This window comes from Rosa chinensis, chromosome 7 (genome assembly GCF_002994745.2).
Source record: "Rosa chinensis cultivar Old Blush chromosome 7, RchiOBHm-V2, whole genome shotgun sequence".
In the NCBI taxonomy this organism is placed as follows: Eukaryota; Viridiplantae; Streptophyta; class Magnoliopsida; order Rosales; family Rosaceae; genus Rosa; species Rosa chinensis.
In genome coordinates this window covers 7946808-7968439 of record NC_037094.1, presented here as the reverse complement: position 1 = coordinate 7968439, position 21632 = coordinate 7946808, and the positions used below count along the sequence as shown (strand labels likewise).

The following is a 21632-nucleotide window of genomic DNA, read 5'->3' as shown; positions in this document are numbered from 1 at the left end:
AAGTAGTTTTTTACTGTGGTGATAGTAGTTTTCGATGAGAGTAGCTTTTGTTGATGGTGAGAGTAGTTTTTGATACAAGAGTAACTCTCTAATATTAGTGAGAGTAGCTCGTTGGTGTTAGTGACAGTAGCTTTTGTTTTTGGTGAGAGTAGCTTTTGAAGTTGGTGAAAGCAGCTTTTGCTGTTGGTGAGAGTAGTTTTCTAGTGTTGGTGAGAGTAACATTTGTTGCTGATGAGAGTAGCTTTTGGTATTGGTGACAGTAGCTTTTGTTGGTGGGGATAGTAGCTTTTCGTTTTGGAGGAGCATAGGTTATTTGGTAAGCAGTAGCTTTTATTGTTGGTGATAGTAGCTTTTGTTATCTCATTGGAGGTTGCCGGAAATCTTACTAGAATAGCTTTTGTTGCTAGTGACAGTAGCTTTTGTTGCTAGTGATAATAGTTTTTGTGACCTCGTCGGAGATTGCCGGAAATTTCATCATAGTAGCTTTTATTGCTAGCTACAGTAGCTTTTGATGTCAGTGACAGTAGCTTTTATGGTCGCCGGAGTTCGCCGGAGGTCTGCCGAACACCCGCCGGAGTTGACCGGAAGCCTCGCCGGAGAGGAGAGAGAGAATGAATGTTGATTTTGTACTCTTGTGGCATTTATATAAATATATTAGTTTTTAATATTCAAAATATAACAACTTTTGTAATCTAGTGGCCTTATGAAGGAAAAAACTAGTTGGTGGCCTTATGGCTAAAAAAACATTCTAAGATGCACTTATATGTAATTAACCCTATAAAATATATTCTCTTGGGAAGCCTGACAAGTGGATGAGTGGTTCTTTTAATAAAGATGAGGCGATCGAGTTGATTGGGCCTTGAGGCCAGCAGTCGTTCCTAATAAAAGAAAGAAAATAAACGCTTAAAAAATATTGACTTACAAATTGGGGAACTTAAAAAAAAGTCTCTCTCTAGAGGAAAACCCTAGAGGACGCCGCTATGGGTGATAGTGCATGTCCGGCTGCGCCTCGGCGCTGTCTCCGGCTTCTGGCCTAGCCGGTGGCTGTTGGGTGAGACCGAACGGGTGTTTTGTTTCAAGGTTGTGGCTAAGTTTTGAAGGATTGGATCGAAAAGTGTACGGTTTTGCCTATATTGGTCGAAGGGTGTGGCTGCGTTGGGGAAATGGGCGGCGATCGGAGAAGGGAAGGGAGTTTGCTGGCTGTCGTTGGGCAGCTGGGATTGATGGTTGTTTCAGGCTTTCGATCCGGTTTTTTCTGCAGATTTCCCATATACCGGTTTGCGTTGGGTGGATTGAGGCACTCGATGTTGTCCTCCAATGGTTGGACGACGATGGAGGTGTGACGGTTGCCTAACTCCGGTGGTGGGTTGGCGGTGGTGATGGCGGGGCGGTGAAGCTACTGCTTTGGGCGGGGCGAGCTGAATACTATGCTGGTTTGGTCCTTTGGGGTTGGATGCAGCTGGTGGGCCCGATCTGGGCTGGAGATGGGGCTTGGGCTCACTTTGTGCACTTGGGCCAAGTTGTTATTTGTTCTTTTTCTATTTTTACTATTTTCAGTTGTCTAGTTGTTTTGCGCATTTTGCGAGCAATAAGTCCCTATATGTGTCATGTAGGGATAGTCGGGCTGTGTGCCTGTATGTGCACTCTAAGTACCTTGTCTACTTAAGGTCAGCGGCGAGTTCCTTGCTTCGTCAAATGGTCGTTGCCGCCTAGTGGCAGGGTGAGACTTAGTGTCGCCGGATCTATTTTTCGGCGGCAACATAGTAGGAAAGCTGTGCTAAAGCTGGTAATTATGCTACGTTGTAATCGGGTTACATATCGAGTTATCTTTCTGTTATGTTACCGCTATGTCAAAACAATAGCGTAGCAAGTAGAGCACTCTTTGCTAGTTGGTTGTTGTTAGAATACAAGTTTCTTGTAGAGATTCCTGATATTATTTTGGGACATACTCTAGTTGCTTATTATGATCAGCGGTTTAGGCTCAATGTCCCCCCCCTTGTATTCAATAGTTTCATTAATCAAGGCTTGAGGGCAGCCGCACAAGCCCTTTTGTTTCAAAAAAAATATTGACTTACTTCGTAGAAACTAGAAAGTAAGAAATGTATAAAGAGAAATGAGGGGCAATTGAGAAGTGTATGATTCAGTATCAGATGCCTCCCTTATATAGAGGTAGGGTTTACATGATAAGTATTCTGACTATTGAGATATTACATATATGTCCATAGCTAATAACGTGAACAGCCACATAAGAATTAATATTTATAACACTCTCCATTAGATGTCCACCAATTAATGATGGTGTTGGACACGCTTATTGTTGCCTCATTAAAAACCTTGTCAGGTAACAAAAACTTAGTGGGACAAAAATAACCCTGGTCAAATGACAGCACAACGCTCATATGTCTTAGGTAGCATGTCTCTTGATGCTCCCCCTTATCCTTGCATGCATGGCTTGATAGCTTCGAGAGTCATCTCAATCCAATCCCTTCCACTAACTTCTAGAAAGTATACTTAGGTAGAGATTTGGTGAATAAATCAGCTAAGTTTTCATCGGATCGAATTTGCTTAACTGCAATTTCTTGATTCTTTTGAAGCTCATGAGTGTGGAAGAACTTTGGTGCGATATGCTTAGTCTTGTCACCTTTGATGAATCCTTCTTTAATATGAGCAATACAAGCAACATTGTCGTCAAAGAAAATTTTTCTGAAGACAAACATAATTTTTTTTTATTAATATATGCTTTTTTTTTAAGGATATGCTTGGTTTTATTCAAGCATATCTTCGCTCTTTGACTCTCTTCTTCTACTAGAGAGAAGGAGGAATATATTTAATTGTATTGATAATGAAAGTATGAAACACAATGAATAGATTACAGAATAAGTGCAATCATTATGAACAATTATAATTGGTTTATAGGAATATGTTATGTTTGAGTATTGCAACTCTTGTGGAGTAGTGCTAGAGACACCAAATACTTATACCAAATTCATATACCGAATGATGTGGCAGGTGACAACTCATCGAATAAATTGCTAACATGAATTTTTCCTACTAATTTTTTTCTTTATAAAAAAAAATAAAAATCAAGAAAACCAAAAACCATTGCAAAGTCCCATGGTCGCCATCCTCATCGAGAGGAAATCATTTACCATTGATCGGATTCTGTAGATCTAGTTGGTTTGGTGAGTTTTGTTCAATTACACAAAGCATCACTAGGTCTCAATTAACTGCACTGTAGACATAGCACGATCTCCAATTGTTAACACTGCGTATAGTTCAATCTTCAATTGATTCTTTAATTCAAGCCTTTAAAGTTCAAATCTCTTAAGGAGAAATCATGAAAAGAGAAGGAGAAAGGAAATATGGAAGTTTGGGGTGGCTTTTAATTAATTTATTAATTCATCTGAGAACAAAGCCAAGAGTTCTAGCACTTTTTGATGGCTTTGGTCAGGAATGGTGAAGTATGGGGGGATGCTCAAATGCATTAGGAAGAAGATTTTGGTCTAGGTTTATTCTTCAGGTCCTTGACCCAAAGCACCAAAATAATCAAAAATTATCTCATTTACACCAGCAACATATTTTTGTTCCCACATACACAATTTAACGACAAATGACTATTTTGTTGTCAAATCAATTAAAGAATTACAATCACTGCCATCAATATCAATCTCTCTCCTCCCGATCTGGAACTCTCTCCCCCCTCTCTCTCTCTCCTCCCGATCTGAAACTCCCTCTCTCCCTCTCTCTCTCCCCCCCCTCGCCCTGCAAAGCCTCGATGCCGACTGCGCCTACTACCCGACCCGGGCAGCCCACCACGGCGTCGTCACCAATGCCTGCCTCTCCCAGGCCCAGGCCGCCTTCGGAGCTTGGAGCTTTCTTCGCAGTTAGCGTCATAGGCGCCGAGCTTTTCTCCGGCGGAGAAGAAACTCGACGGAGACTACACAGCTAAGATCGGAGATTTCTCCTGCATCTCCATATTCGGATCCACCAAGGATCTCCGCGACGCGTTTGACCTCTACGACCTCGACAAGAACGGCCACATCTCCACGAAGAAACTGCACGAGGTTCTCAAGCGATTGGGCCAGAAGTGCTCGCTCAAGGACTGCTCGAAGATGATCGACTCTGTCGACGTCGACGGCGATGGCCACGTCAACTTCGAGGAATTCAAGAAGATGATGAAGAAACCGTAACTGAATCGTAAGGTTTCGTTAAGCAAGTCAATTAGATAGTTGAAATTAGAACAAGTTTGGTTTGAAATTTCATGACGTACTAGTTGTTGATCTGGATATACGCCTAGTTTCCGATTAACTTACTTGTTTCTTTATCATTGTTATTTTTCCATGCTTATGGTTGGCTAGTTGGACAATTTCTATTGGATACTTTTACCCGTTTGGTGGGGGAAAAAAAAGTTCTATTGGAGGGCAATAAAGGCTTGTTGGGGCAATAGTGGTTTATTAAAAGTCTATTGGGGGGCAATAGACTTTTTGAATTGATGTAATCTCCTCATTTTTTTTATTCAATCAAAGATTTATTTATTTAATTTTAGAAATATTAGTTCTCATTTCGGTGATCGAGACGTCTATTGGGGGCAATAGATGCTAATTGGGGGGCAATAAACATTTCTGGTGACCTATGAGATCTTCAACGACCTCTTTGGAGACTTCCGAAGAGGTTTTCAGGAAAGTCCGGTCGGTGGCGACCGGTACCGGAATCCTGCAAAAGTTGCCGAAATCCAGCGACCGGTGGCCAGAATCAGGCAAAAGTTGGCCGGAATCCTACAACAAGTGACGGGGCTCCGGCAAAGTCTCATATGGTTTCTCTTTCTCTCTAAATAACATATGGGTAAGGGTAAAATGGTATTAAAAAGGTAAAAAATAAAAAATAAAATATTAATGGGGTATTAGGGAAGACCTCCTTAGAGTGTTTTAGGTAAGAGAGAATTAAAAAACTTAATGGGGTAAGTGAGGAAAAAATCTCTATAAATGGGGTAAATGGACAAAAACTATTATTCTTATCTTTTTATTTGTTTTTTTTTTTTAAGGAGAAGTATAAAATTGTATTATTTCCATATCATCACTATCTTAGAAGCAAAATTGATGACATAGCAGGTGCCACATCATTTGGTAATAATATTTGGTATAATCTTTTGGTATCTCAAGCATTTTCGATATTTGTGATGTGTGTGTCTATATATATATATATATATATATATATATATATATATATACACTAGCCTTCTCCATACATGCTCTGCATGTGTAATGGTTTTTTATTTGAAAAATAAAAATAAAACAAAACAGTTATTGTAGAGAGAAAATAGTGGGGATTGTGGAATAATTTCTTTTTAATTTTCTTAATAAAAGTCTACTTTATAATTGTCATATTTACCATTGTGATTAATTTATTCTCAAAGTTTTTTAATATTTCAAGGGTAAATATGTTAAAAATTTCAGATTTAGCTAACAAAGTCTCATTTCTTAATAATAGTATAGATATATAGTTGTCACTAGGGCTGGGCTCGGGTCGAGCCGGGCCCGAAAATTAGTGAGACCGAGACCGAACCCGAAAATGTCAGTTCGGGCCGGTTCGGTCTTTTTGTAAACTGAAAACCGACAGAAACTAAACCCATTCGGGCAGGTTTGGTTTTCGGGCCCAAACGTTTATTTCCAGTTTTCCACCGAAAAACAAAAACGAAACATTTTTTTTCCTTTTCTAATGCCCAACACCACATCATTGTATATGTTACATGTGATCAAGATAAAGATTTCATTTAGCTACAAAATCAAAGGCCACCAGCAGCCATGGGGCCCCTGGATGGGTCTCTTTCTGGCAACCTAATATAAGGTGTGTCACTGTGTTGTAATATATAAATTGTAAAGTATCACAAGAATATAACTATCCTAATGGAAACTATAAGGGAACCTTTCTAGGTTGTACATTGGAACGTTTTATAAGTTATCCTGCAAAGAAAAGAGAAAGGAAAACTTATGTAAGGAAAACTTTCGGGTCGGTTCGGGCCCTGAAAATATGGAACCCGAGACCGAACCGATTACATGAATTAGGGTCGGGCTTTAGACCGAACCGAAAATTTCTATTCTAAAACCGAACCGAATCGGGCTTTTTTCCTCGGTTCTGGTCGGGTCTTAGGTCTTTCGGGTCCGGACGCCCAGCCCTAGTTGTCACACCCTATTGCGAATAGGATAAATGTGCTCGTTTTTCACTTGTCCCTAGATCAGAGGCTCATTATTAGTTGTCTTTAACTCAATCCATTTACTAGAGTCCAACAGGAAAAGCCATACTCATCTCTTACAAACACGCCAAACACCCAAAAGTGAAGAAACACACCATCCTTTTCAGAATGCAATTAAAAAAGTTAAACATGGTGAAATATTGAAATTACTTGGCAAATAAGTCAATATAGACCTTAGTTAATTTTTATGCAAATGCGTCATGGCTGAGGCTACTCTTTTTAATCTGATATGTGTATCTGAGTCTGACTCTGTTAAACATGGTGGAAAACCGAAATTACTTAGACCATCTCCAATGGATATGTTAAATCCACGTGGAGACCTCTAGCAGCTAGAAAAGACATCTGCAACCTCTCCAACCCATGGGTCTCATCTGACGTGTAAATGACATTTTCATTTGGGCTGTCAAATTTGACAGAGGCAAAGGGAAATGTCTTTTATTTTTTATTGTTTCTTCCTCTTTCCTACTCTTCTCTCTCTTTCTTCCTGAGCGTCTTTCTGTAACTATGGAGAAACCCAATCGTTTTCCTATTGCAATTCCCAGTCCCTTGCTTGTAACAAACAATGAATTTGAGGAGGAAGAAGAAGGCTCCTTCAATTTGGAAATTAGTACAGAATCAAACACCAAAACCCACCAAGAAAGTCCCAAGCTTTACTCAAAAGAAGCCAAAACAGAACCAACCCTTTCTGTTTCTCCTCCTCTTGATTCAATTCCGAAAGGAAAATCATGTCAATTAAACCCATTTGTAAGCCTCAGTTCCCCATTACTATACTCAACTCAGCTCCAAAGTTTGGATGTTCGAGTTTTAGAAAATCTAAATCAACCCATACCAAAATGCAGACCTTCAGATTCAATTCAAATTTGGGGATAAAGAGAGAAAGTTCAGAGTCATCCAAAAATGATCGAAATTAGATAGGGAGGAACTTACCCAGCCATGGGTAAACGACGATTGACGATGGAAGACCACCGACTCTGTGCCTCTTCAAGTTTCTGGGTTCAATTGACCTATAGGCTATAGCCTTGAATACCCAGCCAGGGGTGGAATCTAATGGCTGTTGTCAAAACATGATTTGTTTGGGTCCTTTGGGATTGAAAAGCTATCTTCTGCGACTGGAGAAGAACATACAACAAGAAAAACAGAGAAGAAGAGTGAACATGACTTTAACCACGAAAGAGGAGAGATAAGAAGAAAGAGGAAAAATGATTTTTTTATATAATTTTTTTATGAAAAAAATAATAAAATAATATCTGAATTTAACATATCTATTGAAGTATAAATTTGTCAAAAATGACATTGCCACATCACCCTTCAAATTCAAATTTGACACAAGTATTTTAACCATACCATTAGAGATGCTCTTAGCTTGTCTTCATTTTAGGCAACAAAGTCAGTATTATCTCCCATAGTTAATTTTGATGCAATGCGTCATGGCTGAGGCCACATATTTAACCTTATTCAATTAACTCTTTTTCATCTGATATGTCTATCTGAGTCTGACTCGTTACATTGTGAAAGTGAAAATACATCTCATTATTAACCCACTATTAGCGGGCTTCTTCCCATTCTTAGACGACACGCCGTAGATATCTCCAAACGTCATCACTTTCGTTGTCTGTCTCACTCTCATCAGTTCCCCCTATCGATTTCTGCTTGAGCAATTTCTCAAAAGATTCAATCTTCCATTATAATGGTCCTCATTAGAAGGGCTCCATATAGTGGAAGATTGAATCTTTTTATTTATACCCAAAAGATGAAAATTTTGACTCTAGCTATCATCGTACCCACTCCTCTCTTGCTCTGGCTGAGGCACCTGGGTATGCTCTGGCTTTTCAGCGTCCTTTATTTTGTTCATGGTTTTGGTTTAACTGTGATCATGAGTATGATTTCGTTATTTTAGAGGACTGTTTATTGATTCTTATATACCCCTTCTGCAAAACCTGAGTAGCAATCCTTTTTTTTTGGTAGTTCATTGGTTTCTATACAAACCCATTTATAGTATCTGAATAGCAATCCGATAACTGTTTCTATAGTTTACTGATTTCTACATAGCCTATTTGCAACATCTGAATAGCACTCTTTAACTGTTATGATTGAGGCATGCAGATAACCCATGTCAATAATTCTAGTTATAGAAAGTATAAAAGATACCAACTTTGCTTGTGATATGGGTTTTAAAACTTGACTCTTTGTTCAACTAGAGCTTTATCTTGATATTAGCAGAAAGAAAATGGCACCTCCTTGTCATAAGTTTGGTACTTTTGTTAGCTGTGCTAGTGCTGGGGTTAAGCCTACCATCTCCAGATGCCATTCGGATCAATAAGGTCAAGACCAGGACTAGTGTTTATGTCTCCCCTAAGTTTGTGTTGGAACCAGGGTCAGTTGCAGACAAGTATTTCTATAACATTCACTTCCCAAGAGGTCATATTGCTATGAAGTATTTCAATGCTGAAGTGATCGATGAAGAAGGGAATCCTATTCCTCTTCATGAGACTTATCTGCATCATTGGGTTATTGAAAGATATTATGCCCAGGCAAGTTATGTGGAACCGGAGCTGAGTGGTTTCGAGGATATTAAAGATCCGGATTTTAAGATTGTGAGAAATAGTGGATTGTGCCAGAATAATGTTCTTGGTCAGTACTATGGACTCGGGTCAGAAACTAGAAAGACAGATACACATGTACCGGATCCTTTTGGAATAGAGATTGGCAACCCTGCAGAGATTCCTGCTGGATATGAGGAGAGATGGATGCTCAATGTTCATGCTATTGATACTCGGGGCGCAGAGGATAGGTTGGGATGCACTGAATGCAGGTGTGATCTGTATAATGTAACAAAAGATGGATGGGGCCAGCCGTTGAGGCCAGGGTACACAGGGGGTTTGCACTGCTGTTATGATGGTACGAAGTGCAGCGTAAAACAAGGCTACAATGGTGTCAAGAGAAGCCTCTACTTGAGATACACTGTGAAGTGGGTTGATTGGTCTGATTCTATTGTGCCTGTCAAGATTTATATCTTTGATGTCACTGATAGAACGGATCATTCAGGAGGACCGTCTCTTCAACATGATTGCCGGGTAAGTGAACTCAACTCATTGCATAACAAGTTGCAATACTGCTCTCTATAGTGTTGATAGTTTATCACTATTCTGCCTGCTCTATTTTTCTTTTAATTAATTTAATTCCTTTAATGCTAAACTGTGTGGCTTTTTATTGTACAGAACGAATATAATGTTGAGCCTTGCAGTGTTGTTGATTTGGTAAATGATCAATGCTTTGACAATCAAAGGGCAATGATTACTATGCCAACTGGTGGTTATATCGTCTATGGTGTAGCCCATCAGCACACTGGGGGGCGCGGCTCAACTCTATATGGAGAGGTGCTTTTCTTGTACTCATAGTAATCTTGTTTCTGCTAGGCCGAATGGTAGTTTCTCGCTGGTATATGCTGGAACTCAATTACAAGAATCTCATCCATTTCGTTATCTGAGATGGTCAACTCTTGCAAGTGCAGAGTAGTTCACATGTCTTAGTTTCTATGGAGTCTTTCTAAAACATCAGGTATATTACAGTTTGGCTGATATCTATATTTAGTTTAGTAGCTGAAAAACTATAAAGACTTTCATGACAGGATCATTCTGGAATCCTAATTAATTGATAAGAGATTAAGATGTCTATGACATCCGCTCGCTTCAAGATACCGAGGGGCGGCCACCCATATCATCACTTGGGATTGCCGAGGCCGCTTAGTGAAAGACCTTTCGTTAGGAACTTAATCTCTTATAGTCTCTAATTACTTGTTAGCCTACATGGCTACAAATACTGCTGTGTATACCGGACCCATTGATTATTGTAGTGCTTGGGGATTTATAAGGGAGTCTAATGCTAATAAATTATTATTAGCCTGGAGCTATTTGGAACATTTAGCACTTACCGTCTCATCTAAAAAGCTGGTGTTCTATCGGCTAGAAAAATTTCAATCCTGTTTGTGTATTGGCTTGCTCATTTAAGAACTAAAGTTTTTGATACCAGACCGTTGCAAGTCTTTGCTATTCATCTGGTATTTAGGTACAAGCTTTAAGCACTGCATCTTGATCACATCCTACAGTAACAGTAATTAAGAATTTACATGGCATCTCAGTATGAATTGGACTGTTTCTTGCCTCTCAATCTGTTTGGCCTTTACAGGAAAAGATTTTGTTTATGTCTTGTATTGTTTATAACTGATCTGCTTGTTTGTGAATTGTGATGATGTTAGGACGGACGGGTTCTATGTTCATCAGTACCAATATATGGGCAAAGCGAGGAAGTAGGAGACGAGGCTGGTTACATTGTAGGAATGTCAACTTGCTATCCACATCCGGGCTCTGTCAAAATAAAGGATGGGGAGACTCTGGTTGTGGGATCTAATTACAGCAGCTCGCGGCCGCATATCGGAGTCATGGGCCTCTTCTACATTTTGGTTGCAGAGCACTTGCCAAAGTCCTCCTTGCTTAGCTTGGACTCTTCACTTTGAGTAGGACACTGTTAAACATTAAGGCTACTGGATCCAAGTCTAGATGATTTGTTGAATATCAAATTTCATATTCTCCATCCTTATTTAAGCTAACCAATCTGGTAATCATATCAAATATAAAATTCCGCATTAAAACTTATGATAATAGATCATGTCTCAAAACAAATTCGTTAAGCTCATGTGATGCTTTTGGTTCTTGCAGATTTGGGGGTCTTATCAGCTAAAGCTGCTAGTTTCTTTGTCAACTGCAGTTAGAAAGAAATTGGCAATGGCTGGAGTCTGAACTTTTACGTACAAGTTATGTGATTGGAGTATCTTGAATCTACTTTTTCACTCGGCACTGTGATATGTAGATGTTTCGTAACCAATGTACGCTCTCCTATAGCAATAATTTCAGAGTATGGCATTGGCATCAAGGAATTAAGTGAACTCTCACCCAATAGATTCTGGATTCGAATTTCTTCCCAGGTTGTGATTGGAGTATATAGATTTGGAAAGATGAAATGTGCCTCAGTATGTAAATTCTATTGTCACAACTCATTAATTTTGTAAAGGAACTCTTATTATTAACTGCAATGGAGTTTCAAGTATTTGATGGCGAAATGCAGAGGTTACTAATTGGCAAATGCTAAAACGTCACAACTATTCAAATACGCCACAACGCTAAGTTTCATCTCCGCTGCCTACCTCCTATATAAATGGTCTAATGAGAAGAACACATACTTCCATCTCTACCTCTCTATTATTCTCTACTTTCTAACATTATGAAATTTCTTTTCTAATGCCTTGAAGATCATAAAACATAGTGTTACAACCAACCTCTAAATATCCTTTTAACATATAGCAACATTCCATATTCACGAGGGAAAATGGAGCCGTGCCTAAAGCATACACCTAAGGATTTTTTTTTTTTTTGGGCAACTTTTTAACTATATTCATTCGCTAGAGTATGAACACACACCGGTTGGTCTTTGATCCATAAATGAGGGGCAGGGCATGTCAAATCAAATTTAAAACTAGCCAAAGACACCGAACAATTTAGACTTTATCAACTACATTGTCAATTACAATAAAGTCTAAAAATAATTTAATTTTTAAATTTGTGATGTGTTAATTATAATTCTTTAAATATATTTGTGATGTGCGACACCGTATTTAAAGGATTAGAATTTACTTGGTCACACCGTATTGAGGATAGGATAAACTACTCGTTTTCCACTTATCCGGTTATTCCTATAGCAAATGCTCATTATTATTTGTTTTTAACTGAATTCATTTACTAGAATCCAACAAGCAAAGCCATACTCTATCTCTCCCCTCTTAGAAACACGCCAAACACATGAAAGTGAAGAAACACACCGTCCTTTTCAGAATTCAATTAAAAAAGTTAAACATGGTGGAAAATCAGAAATTTCTTGGCAAATAAGTCAGTATTATCTACTTTAGTTAATTTTTATGCAAATGCGTCACGGCTGAGGCTACTCTTTTTTATCTGATGTGAGTGTATCCGAGTACATGAAATGGTGGGTACTATTATTTGCCTCCCTGGCTGCTTCTCATGGTGACACGACGCGCCTTAGATGTCTCCAAACGTCATCCCTTTCGTAATCATTTTTTCTTTTGCAAGAGATTGAACGGCTGCAGAATCTTGTACTGTTATATATCCGTTTGATTTGTACCCAAAAATCAAGACTTTGACTCTAGCTATCATCGAATTCACTTCTCTCTTGCTCTGGCTTCTGAGGCACTTTGGTATGCTCTGGCTTCTCAACCTCCTTCATGTTTGTTCATGGTGTTCGTTGGTTTGGTTTGGTTTAACTGTGATCGATCATGAGTATGATTTTGTTATCTCAGAGGATTGTTTATTGACTCTTATACAACCCTTCTGCAAAATCCGAGTAGCAATCCTATAACTCTTTTGTAGTTTGTTGATTTCTATACAACCCATTTGCAACATCTGAATAGCAATCCTATTACTGTTTTATAGTTTACTGATATTTGCAACATCTGAATACTACTCCTTAACTGTTATGATTGAGGCATGCAGAAATTACATAACCCATGTCAATAATTTTACTTAGAAAGTATAAAAGAAATCAACTTCGTGTATGATTTGAAGTGTAAAACTGGGGTCTTTGTTTAACTAGAGCTTTATCTTGAATCTTGATTGATATTGGCAGAAACAAAATGGCACCTTCTTTTCAAAGTTTGGTTCTTTTGTTAGCTGTGCTAGTGCTGGGATTAAGCCTACCATGGTCAGATGCTATTCGGATCAATAAAGTTAAGACCAGGACTAGCGTTTATGTCTCCCCTAAGCTTGTGTTGGAACCAGGGTCAGTTGCAGACAAGTATTTCTATAACATTAACTTCCCAAGAGGTCATATTGCTATCAAGTATTTCAATGCTGAAGTGATCGATGAAGAAGGGAATCCTATTCCTCTTCACGAGACTTATCTGCATCACTGGGTTCTTGGAAGATATTATGGCAGGACAAGTTATGTGGAACCAGAGCAGATTGGGTTCGATGATATTGACGAATCAGATTTTCAGTTCGTGAGAAACAGTGGTTTGTGCCAGAATAATGTTCTTGGACAGTACTATGGACTCGGGTCAGAAACACGAAAGACAGACACACATGTACCGGATCCTTTTGGAATCGAGATTGGCAACCCTGCAGAGATTCCTGCTGGATATGAGGAGAGATGGATGCTCAATGTTCATGCTATTGATACTCGGGGCGCAGAGGAGAGGTTGGGATGCACTGAATGCAGGTGTGATCTGTATAATGTAACAAAAGATGGACGAGGTCGGCCGTTGAGGCCAGGATACACTGGGGGTTTGCACTGCTGTTATGATGGTACACGGTGCAGCGTAAAACAAGGCTATAATGGTGTCAAGAGAAGCCTCTACTTGAGATACACAATGAAGTGGGTTGATTGGTCTGATTCTATTGTGCCGGTCAAGATTTATATCTTTGATGCCACTGATAGAACGGATCATTCTTCTCTTCAACATGATTGCCGGGTAAGTGAACTTAACACATTGCATAGAAAGTTGTAATATTGGTCTCTGTAGGGTTGATGGTTTGATCACTATTCTGCCTGCTCTATTTCCTTTTAATGAATTTTATTCCCTTTATGCTAAACTGTATGCCTTTTTGTTGTACAGGTCGAATATAATGTTGAGCCTTGCAGTACTGTTGATACGGTAAATGGTCAGTGTTTTGACAATCAGCGGGCAATCGTTACTATGCCAACTGGTGGTTATATCATCTATGGTGTAGCCCATCAGCACACTGGGGGGCGTGGCTCAACTCTATATGGAGAGGTGCTTTTCTTGTACTCACAGTAATCTTGTTTCTGCTGGGCCGTATTTTCTCGCTGGCGTATGCTGGAACTCAATTACAATAATCTCGTCCAATTCATTCCCTCATCTTGTATATATATAAATTGTCAACTCTTGCAAGCGCATCGTAGTTCACATTTCCTAGTTTCTACAGAGTTTCTCTAAAACATCAAGTATATACTGTTTAGCTGACATCTAAATGTAGTTTAGTAACTAAAAAACTTTAAATACTTTGATGACAGGATCATTCGGAATCCTAGTTGTTTGATAACAGGTCTATCTTCTCTAATTACTTGTTAGCCTACATGGCTACAGATACTACTGAGTATACCCGATCATTGATTATTGTAATGCTCGGGGCTTTATAAGGAAGTCTAATTACTCATTATTAGCTTGGAGCTTTTTGGAACATTTATTACTAAATGTCTCCTCTTAAAAGTTGGTGTATGCTTCTATCGGCTAGAAAAAGTTCAATCCTGTTTGTGTATTGGCTTGCTCATTTAAGAACAAAAGTTTACAGACCGTTGCAAGTCTCTGCTATTCATCTGGTATCTAGGATTAAGCTTCGTTTAAGCCCTGCATATTGATCACATCCTGCAGTAATGACTTCACATGGCATCTCAGTATAAATTGGACTGTTTCTTGTCTCTCAATCTGTTTGTCCTTTACAGGAAAGGGTTTTTCCTATGTAATGTATTGTCTGTAACTGATTTACTTGTTTGTGATGATGTTAGGACGGACGGGTTCTGTGTTCATCAATACCAATTTATGGACAAAGCGAGGAAGTTGGAGATGAGGCTGGTTACATTGTAGGAATGTCCACTTGCTATCCACATCCGGGCTCTGTCAAAATAAAGGATGGGGAGACTCTGGTTGTGGGATCTAATTACAGCAGCTCACAGCGGCACACAGGAGTCATGGGTCTCTTCTACATTTTGGTTGCAGAGCACCTGCCAAAGTCCTCCTCTTTTAGCTTGGACTCTTCGCTTTGAGTAAGATACTGTTAAACATTAAGGCTACTGAATCCAAGTCTAGATGATTAGTTGAATATCAAATTTCATCTTCTCAATCCTTCTTATTTAAGCTAACCAATCTCGTAGTCATATCAAATATATTCAGCATTAAAACTTATAATAATAGATCATGTCTCCCATCAAATTTGTTTAGCGATGTGATGCTTTTTGTTCTTGCAGATTCAGGGGTGTTATCAGCTAAAGCTGCTAGTTTCTTTATCAACAGCATTGAGAAAGAAATTGGCAATGGCTCAAGATTGATGTTGGTCTGAACTTTTACGTACTAGTTATGTGATTAGAGCATCTTGAATCTACCTTTTCACTGGCACTGTGATATGTAGACGTTTTGTAACCAATGTGCGCTCTCCTATATCAATAATTTCAGAGTATGGCATTGGCATCAAATAATTAAGTGTAGTCTCACTCAATAGATTCTGAATTCGAATTTCTTCCTAGATTGTGATTGGAATATATAGATTTAGAAAGTTTGAAACGTGTGTCTCAGTTTGAAAATTCTCTAGTCACAACTCAATAGTTTTGTAAAGCAAAATACACTGATTATTTATCGTAATGGAGTTTCAAGTAATTATGCTGCAAAATGCAGAGGACGTCGCAACTATTAAAATAAGCAGAACGTCAAGCCCTTGCTGGGAAACTTCACGGTACATATGACATTCAACCAGTTTTAGAGTATTATTACAAAATAAATTTCAACTAGTTGTTCCGTCTTTGCCTCCACATCAAGCAGTAAGACAATTTATTCAATGCACAAGACTCTTGAACATGAAGCAATAACACCATCATCATCAACAGTGCTAACATTCGATTTCAAAGGGTTCAAGCACAACTTCGGTTTTCCCCTGCTTCCTAAAGTAGTTGGCAGGAAACTCTTCATATCGGAAGCCTTTATAGAGTCGGGGATTGCTTGCATTAATGAGAGCTGCTGCAGGTTCTATACAGCAATCAGGGGAGGGTGTGATGAAAAATCCAAACGTCGTCCAAACAGTACTTGAATTTGTCACTACTTGATGTTCATCACACTTGAGCTTTCCATTACTAATGATCTGCATCACAAGAAGACCAAAAGTTTAGTGACAATTTGGTGTTTACGATTTTGAGCATAGAAACTGGTGATGTACATACCCGTAATTGATAGCCTATGTTAACCACCAGTCCATTTGAAGTAGGTTCCAGTCCAATCCGTTCCCCATCCTTGAAAACTTGAAGGCCACTGACATCCCCTTGATGTAAAATTGTGATGAGCTGTGGGTCTAATTATTCCTGGTGTCAAACTTGGGCCTGGACAAGGTGGATAGTTATTAACAAAGACGTCGGTCTCTTTGCTAAGTTCATCACTGAAATACTCTGATCCTATCCCTAGTCCTTCACCGGTCAGCTTCAAAATATTCAAAGCCACTTCCTTCACGTCGATGAAACATTTGCTAACATGCTCTCTGAAATAACATAGATAAAGATTGCTGTAATTACAGATTGTATATCTAGTTACTCGATAATTTGACAACATGTATGTGATGTAGCAGGCCCTTATCGATATTTAATCGGTTTCCGAGGTCAAATTGGAATGAATTTCTCTAGAGGTTCACAAGGGTGTCGGATAAAATCGCGCCAAAGATGAATTTCCTCCCAATCATAATCAACACTGCTATGTACGAGCTTGCAGTCTTTGTTGGGGTCATCAGTAGATGCTTGCCCTCTTTTCCTCTAGAGGCAACTCAAAGAACTCCTTCAGCACATCCATTGTGTCATTCATCAAAGCTTCTGGTATGCAATGGTTGATTACCTACACAATAATTTTTAAAATAACATACAGAATTGGATGATTACCATGATCATGATGATATAGGAGTAACTAAGTGAAAATTGCAGCTAATAGCAAAAAAAGCTAGAAATCTTGGCGACCAAGAAAAGAAAGAAAAGCCAGACAGACAATTAAATTGACCTGAAAGAATCCGAATTCTTGGCTAGCCTCAAGTATTTGCTGGATTATACGAGCTCGATCATGACCTTGTGATATATCCTATATCAATCACTGGAATGTCGGACCTTGAAGGAGCAATGCTAAACTTCCCTGGTCTTGCATCAGGTGGGAATATGCAAGTCTCAGGCAAGGGTTGAGCAGCACTGTACCAGTTTGGAACAAGCTTCTCCATTTTCTTTGCTTTGCTTCAACCTTATCACTCTGACCTCACGATGAATGTTGAAGAGTGAAGTCAGTTCATATATAATACATTGGCCTTTGAATAGAGAAAAATATCTTGATTTAATTATGATGGAGTAGTTTGTCGTAAAGGACAAAAGGGTCACCTTTACTCGATCAGAGCATCTCCAACGGGTTAGTCAAAAAGCTTATGTCAAATTCGAATTTGAAGGAAGACGTGTTGTGGTCATTTTTGACAAATTTTTAGTTCAATGAATTAGTTGTATTTAAATATTATTTTATTATTTTTTGAAATTTTTTGTAACAAAAAGAAAACTATTTTTTTTTATCTTTTCTTCATTATCTCTTCGATCTGATCTTCTTTCTTCTTCTTCTTTCAGTTTCTTTTTTCTTCGATCTGATCTTCTTTCTTCTTCTTCATTCTGTTTCTTTTTTCTTCTTTGATGGGCAACAAGCCAACAATTGCAGGAGATAACTTTTCAATCCCAAAGCACCCAAACAAATCTTATTCCATCTACCCAAAGCACCCAAATAAGATCGAGTCTCACCCATCTACCCATTCATAATTGGAAAACCATTTACTCTTCTGCTTCGGGGTTTAGTCTCCTTCTTGCTTCTGGGTCCAATCCCAAACTTCAGGTTAGTCTCCCCATTCACAATTGGGATTGTTCAATATCATATTCCATTAGTTATTGAAATTTTACGGGGAAGAAACACATCAATGGAAAAACCAACCCCAAAATTCGAACCCATCAATTGATTGAATCTCAACCAATTCCAGGAGAAATTTATCAACCACGAAAACCCATAAGGACGAGTCAAGATTCAAGAACTTAACAGAGAGCGAAAGTCTTCTCTGCGGAGATATGCCATTGGGAGAGAGAGAGAGAGACTCGACTCTGGCCTTCTAGGTACTGGTTTTTGATGTCAATCACTACGTGGCACTATTATAGCCACTAGATGTTGTTTCTACACATGTCATTATTTGGTTAAAAGTTCAGGAAGCTCAGGTAGTTTTATTGCTCAGGAGAAGATTTGGACCCATATATATATATATATATATATATATATATTGGCAAGGTTTTTAGTGAGGCAACAACTCATGCACCATTTCGTCTTTGACTTGGCACAAGGGGGAGTGTTAAAGGAAAAACACATTATGTGTCTTCGTCAAAGAAACAGACGAAGAGGGAATCAAGCAATTACAAATCACAGCTAAATCAGCATTTAGTATCATCAATGTAATTGATATTTCCGTTGTAATCCTATCCCTATATAAAGAGGTTATGAATGAAATGAGTAGACCAATTCGCATTATCATTTTACTTTTACAATATATATATATATATATATATATATATAAAATATATACCAACACTAGCACTACTCTGAACAGATTGTTGCAAATTCTCAGCAACAGCAGGAGAAGAAGTGCGAGAAACCTATATATGTAAATGTATATATATATAAATATAATTATATATTTATAAGCAGAAATTTGTGGGCAACTAAAACAGTATAACCAATTATACTATATACTAAAGTTGGTGATCTACTGTTCATCAACTTAGTAACAGTGCCGGCTTGAGCCGAGTCGTTAAATGAAAAGACGGTTCTGCCCCTCTATATTAAGACCATTATAAGCTTGCTTCCGACCTTTATTCTTCCTCCTCTCGCTTTCTAGGCTCTCCACTGCTTCGTTCTCTCTCTTCATGGCTTCCCCAGCGATGAAGAAGGCTATATTTCATCTACGCGGCAATGTTTCGTTTATCTATATCATCTGCAAACCCCTAAATCCTGCGCCTCAATGGATTGTCTTTCTAAATTTCAATTGATAGGTTTGATTTGTTCATGCTTCAATTGCTCTAATTTGTTGGGTTTATGTGCACTATTAAATTTCTTCTCTAATTTACATCTTGCAAAAATTGGGATGGGGCTGAATTACTTATGATAATTTCTTATTATCTCTATGAATTACTTATGATAATTTCACTTTTACATTCTATGTTGAAACTTGAATCATTAGTTTTCGATAGTTCAATACAAACACAAACTTATCCTTATGTATATGAGTTATGTTGCTCCTGTTGTTGTGGTGGGTCGCTTATGTTTCAGATTGATTTGAGCTCCACAGAAATTCCCCCCATGAGAAATTCAGTACATGTGTACCTTCATATTGGTCAAGTACATCCATGGTAGTCCTTTGCTTCTGCACCTTCCAAGCTTAGCAGTGATGGGGCCGTTTTGAAGTTTAGGGTTGTTATGAATTTTGTAGATGTAAATTTATGTGTGATTATTAGTGTTTAAGGGAATCATGCGGAAACTAATGACTAATCTGGTAGCATAATTAAGCTATAGTTATAATTTGATGGGAGAAAGATCCTGGTATTTAGAAAAAGAGTTGTATGTTTCATAGAAAGTAATGACTAGGTTATTGCCTAGTTGGGTGTGCTCCCCAACCTAGGTTCGAACCCCGAAGCTATCAAAGTGGTATCAAAGTGGTCAGACACTGTGCTGCAATGCACAGTTAGAGCATTTCATATGCGCCAAAGGGGTTTTTCTTGGGCCTAGGAAGCCTTTGGGTTTCCCTTGACAAAGTCAAAAAAAATGTTTCATAGAAAGTAATGACTAATTTGGGCAGCAAAATTAAGTTGCAAGCAATGCTTGTGTTTATGAGCAGATAGCCAGATACACTCTTAATGGTTCTTCTGTTTGCATCTGTTGGGGTTTACTGTTATGAAAAAATAAAAAATTAGCTTCTTATATGCAACAAATTTTATCTCTTTGACAATCAAGTATCAATTGTGTGCTATTGATATGTAAATTTTCAATTCAATTGTGATTTTGAAGTCTGATACAAGCTTTCTGCTTTCAGGGCCATTAGCGCAGTATAAGAGCTTAGTTGAGCAAGGGAAGATGCAACATGATCCGAACCAAGGTTATTTATATGGAATTGATTTCACTGGCCATGAATGAGAATAGATAAAGAGAGATGAGGGGAGCTTTTCCACCAGTTAGAGAAACATGAGCAATTCTCTGTAGCTAATGCAAGGGTTCTCTTTAGGCATCTGATTCAGGTAGTTTTATATTGTCATGAAAATGGGGTTTCCATAGAGATTGGAAGCCTGAGAATATTCTGTTGGACAAAAGCCTCTTCATCTCCCTGTTAAGTTGGCAGGACCAGTTATGCAACTTACATCAGGCCTGGTACTTCCAAATTTTGTTTGCTTTTGATGAGTTAGGTTTTAGTTCCAATTTTGGTTAGTTGATATTAGATATTTGACAATATTTTGGTTCAAGCAGGTCAGAGTTTGCACGGTTCGGTGTAAGTCCGTTTTATATAGCGCCTGAGGTACTTGCTGGGGTGCTGATGTTTAGAGTGCAGGGGTAATTCTTTGCATTCTTCTTAGAGGAATACCACCATTTTGGAGGAAGACAAAGTCAAGCATATTTGATGCTGTTAGGACAACTGATCTGAGGTTCCCATCTGATCCCTGGGATGGCATCATTGAATTAGCTAATGATTTGATTCGAGGAATGCTCTGTAAAGATCCTTCTAAAAGGTTCGCCGCTCACCAAGTTTTAGGTAGTTTAAGCAATGACTGCAGTAATAGAGTTTGCTCAAATGCTGATCTTAGATGCTAAAAGCCTGTAGCTAGCCATTGATACTCACTGTTGTCCTTATTTGGCTTCTGATAGAAAATGTTTTATAAATGATCTATGTAGTTCAGAGCCATGTCCTCCCCCTTCTTACTAAAAAGAAGACGCTCCTTAAGAATCTGAGATCATTCTAGCTAACATCTGTAATATCACTAATATGATACGAGTTAAAGTTGAAAGTATGGTGTAGTAAGATTAGTGCTTTTATATGAATCTTTTAAAGGGAATCATGTCAGAACTACCAGTACACTTCCAAATTTGGAACACAAGTCTTCTTCCATTTGTAACTTTCTTCCCATTGATGCAAAAGCAAGGGGCTAAAATTTCAATACCAAATTACGACTTTATTGGAAGAATGCCGGAAAACAAATTACCACTTTCTGATTAGTCACAAAAAACCCGCCGCAAAGCGCGGGCTGATTTACTTGTATGATCTAGAGTAAGTCCAGCCGGTCTCTCTGAGCCATAACATATTCACTGTCCGTTTAGTAAGTTGTACGAAAAACTGAAGTGAAAAATGCACACAGTACCCACGTACCTTGTTGATCCCATGTATGGTGCACAACCCACCTTCTCTGTGCCCAGTCTAGATGTACTCATGAAGTCAAGATGGTGCAACTTCAGTTTTGGCAAGATTTGAATGAATTTCCTACCCCGGTCAATAGTATCTGG

At 38.5% G+C, this 21632-nt stretch overlaps 2 protein-coding genes and 1 long non-coding RNA gene across 3 annotated transcripts; 2 read left to right on the top strand and 1 right to left on the bottom strand.

Annotated features, from left to right (window-relative positions):
* Positions 1-7922: 7922 nt before the first annotated feature.
* Positions 7923-15620, top strand: LOC112177330. The gene is made up of 10 exons (XM_040511300.1): positions 7923-8064; positions 8468-9324; positions 9469-9627; positions 10506-10760; positions 10966-11040; positions 11318-11373; positions 12944-13787; positions 13932-14090; positions 14843-15100; positions 15302-15620. Exons 1-9 carry the CDS (start codon positions 7938-7940, stop codon positions 15098-15100), a joined length of 2790 nt encoding a protein of 929 aa, XP_040367234.1. The 5' UTR covers positions 7923-7937; the 3' UTR covers positions 15302-15620.
* Positions 15621-15936: 316 nt separating this feature from the next.
* Positions 15937-17292, bottom strand: LOC112177329 (hyoscyamine 6-dioxygenase). The gene is made up of 3 exons (XM_024315625.1): positions 17173-17292; positions 16833-16922; positions 15937-16185 (listed from the first exon to the last, which is right to left on the bottom strand). The coding sequence occupies exons 1-3, from the start codon at positions 17290-17292 to the stop codon at positions 15937-15939; spliced, it is 459 nt and encodes a 152-aa protein (XP_024171393.1).
* Positions 17293-18974: 1682 nt separating this feature from the next.
* On the top strand, positions 18975-21098 carry LOC121050313. Its single transcript, XR_005802652.1, has 3 exons — positions 18975-19138; positions 20176-20507; positions 20604-21098. It is a non-coding gene; the product is annotated as an uncharacterized LOC121050313 (long non-coding RNA).
* The last annotated feature ends 534 nt before the right edge of the window (positions 21099-21632 follow it).

What these genes read in the sequence shown, in the direction of transcription:
- LOC112177330 (XM_040511300.1), top strand. Translation starts at nt 7,938, where the DNA reads ATGGTCCTCATTAGAAGGGCTCCATATAGTGGAAGATTGAATCTTTTT. An exon ending in GCTCTGGCTGAGGCACCTGG is followed by an intron (nt 8,065 to 8,467) that starts GTATGCTCTGGC and finishes TCTTGATATTAG; the next exon opens with CAGAAAGAAAATGGCACCTC. An exon ending in GCTCAACTCTATATGGAGAG is followed by an intron (nt 9,628 to 10,505) that starts GTGCTTTTCTTG and finishes TGATGATGTTAG; the next exon opens with GACGGACGGGTTCTATGTTC.
- LOC112177329 (XM_024315625.1), bottom strand. Translation starts at nt 17,292, where the DNA reads ATGGAGAAGCTTGTTCCAAACTGGTACAGTGCTGCTCAACCCTTGCCT. An exon ending in CTTCAAGGTCCGACATTCCA is followed by an intron (nt 16,923 to 17,172) that starts GTGATTGATATA and finishes ATTATTGTGTAG; the next exon opens with GTAATCAACCATTGCATACC. An exon ending in TGCCTCTAGAGGAAAAGAGG is followed by an intron (nt 16,186 to 16,832) that starts GCAAGCATCTAC and finishes CTTGTGATGCAG; the next exon opens with ATCATTAGTAATGGAAAGCT.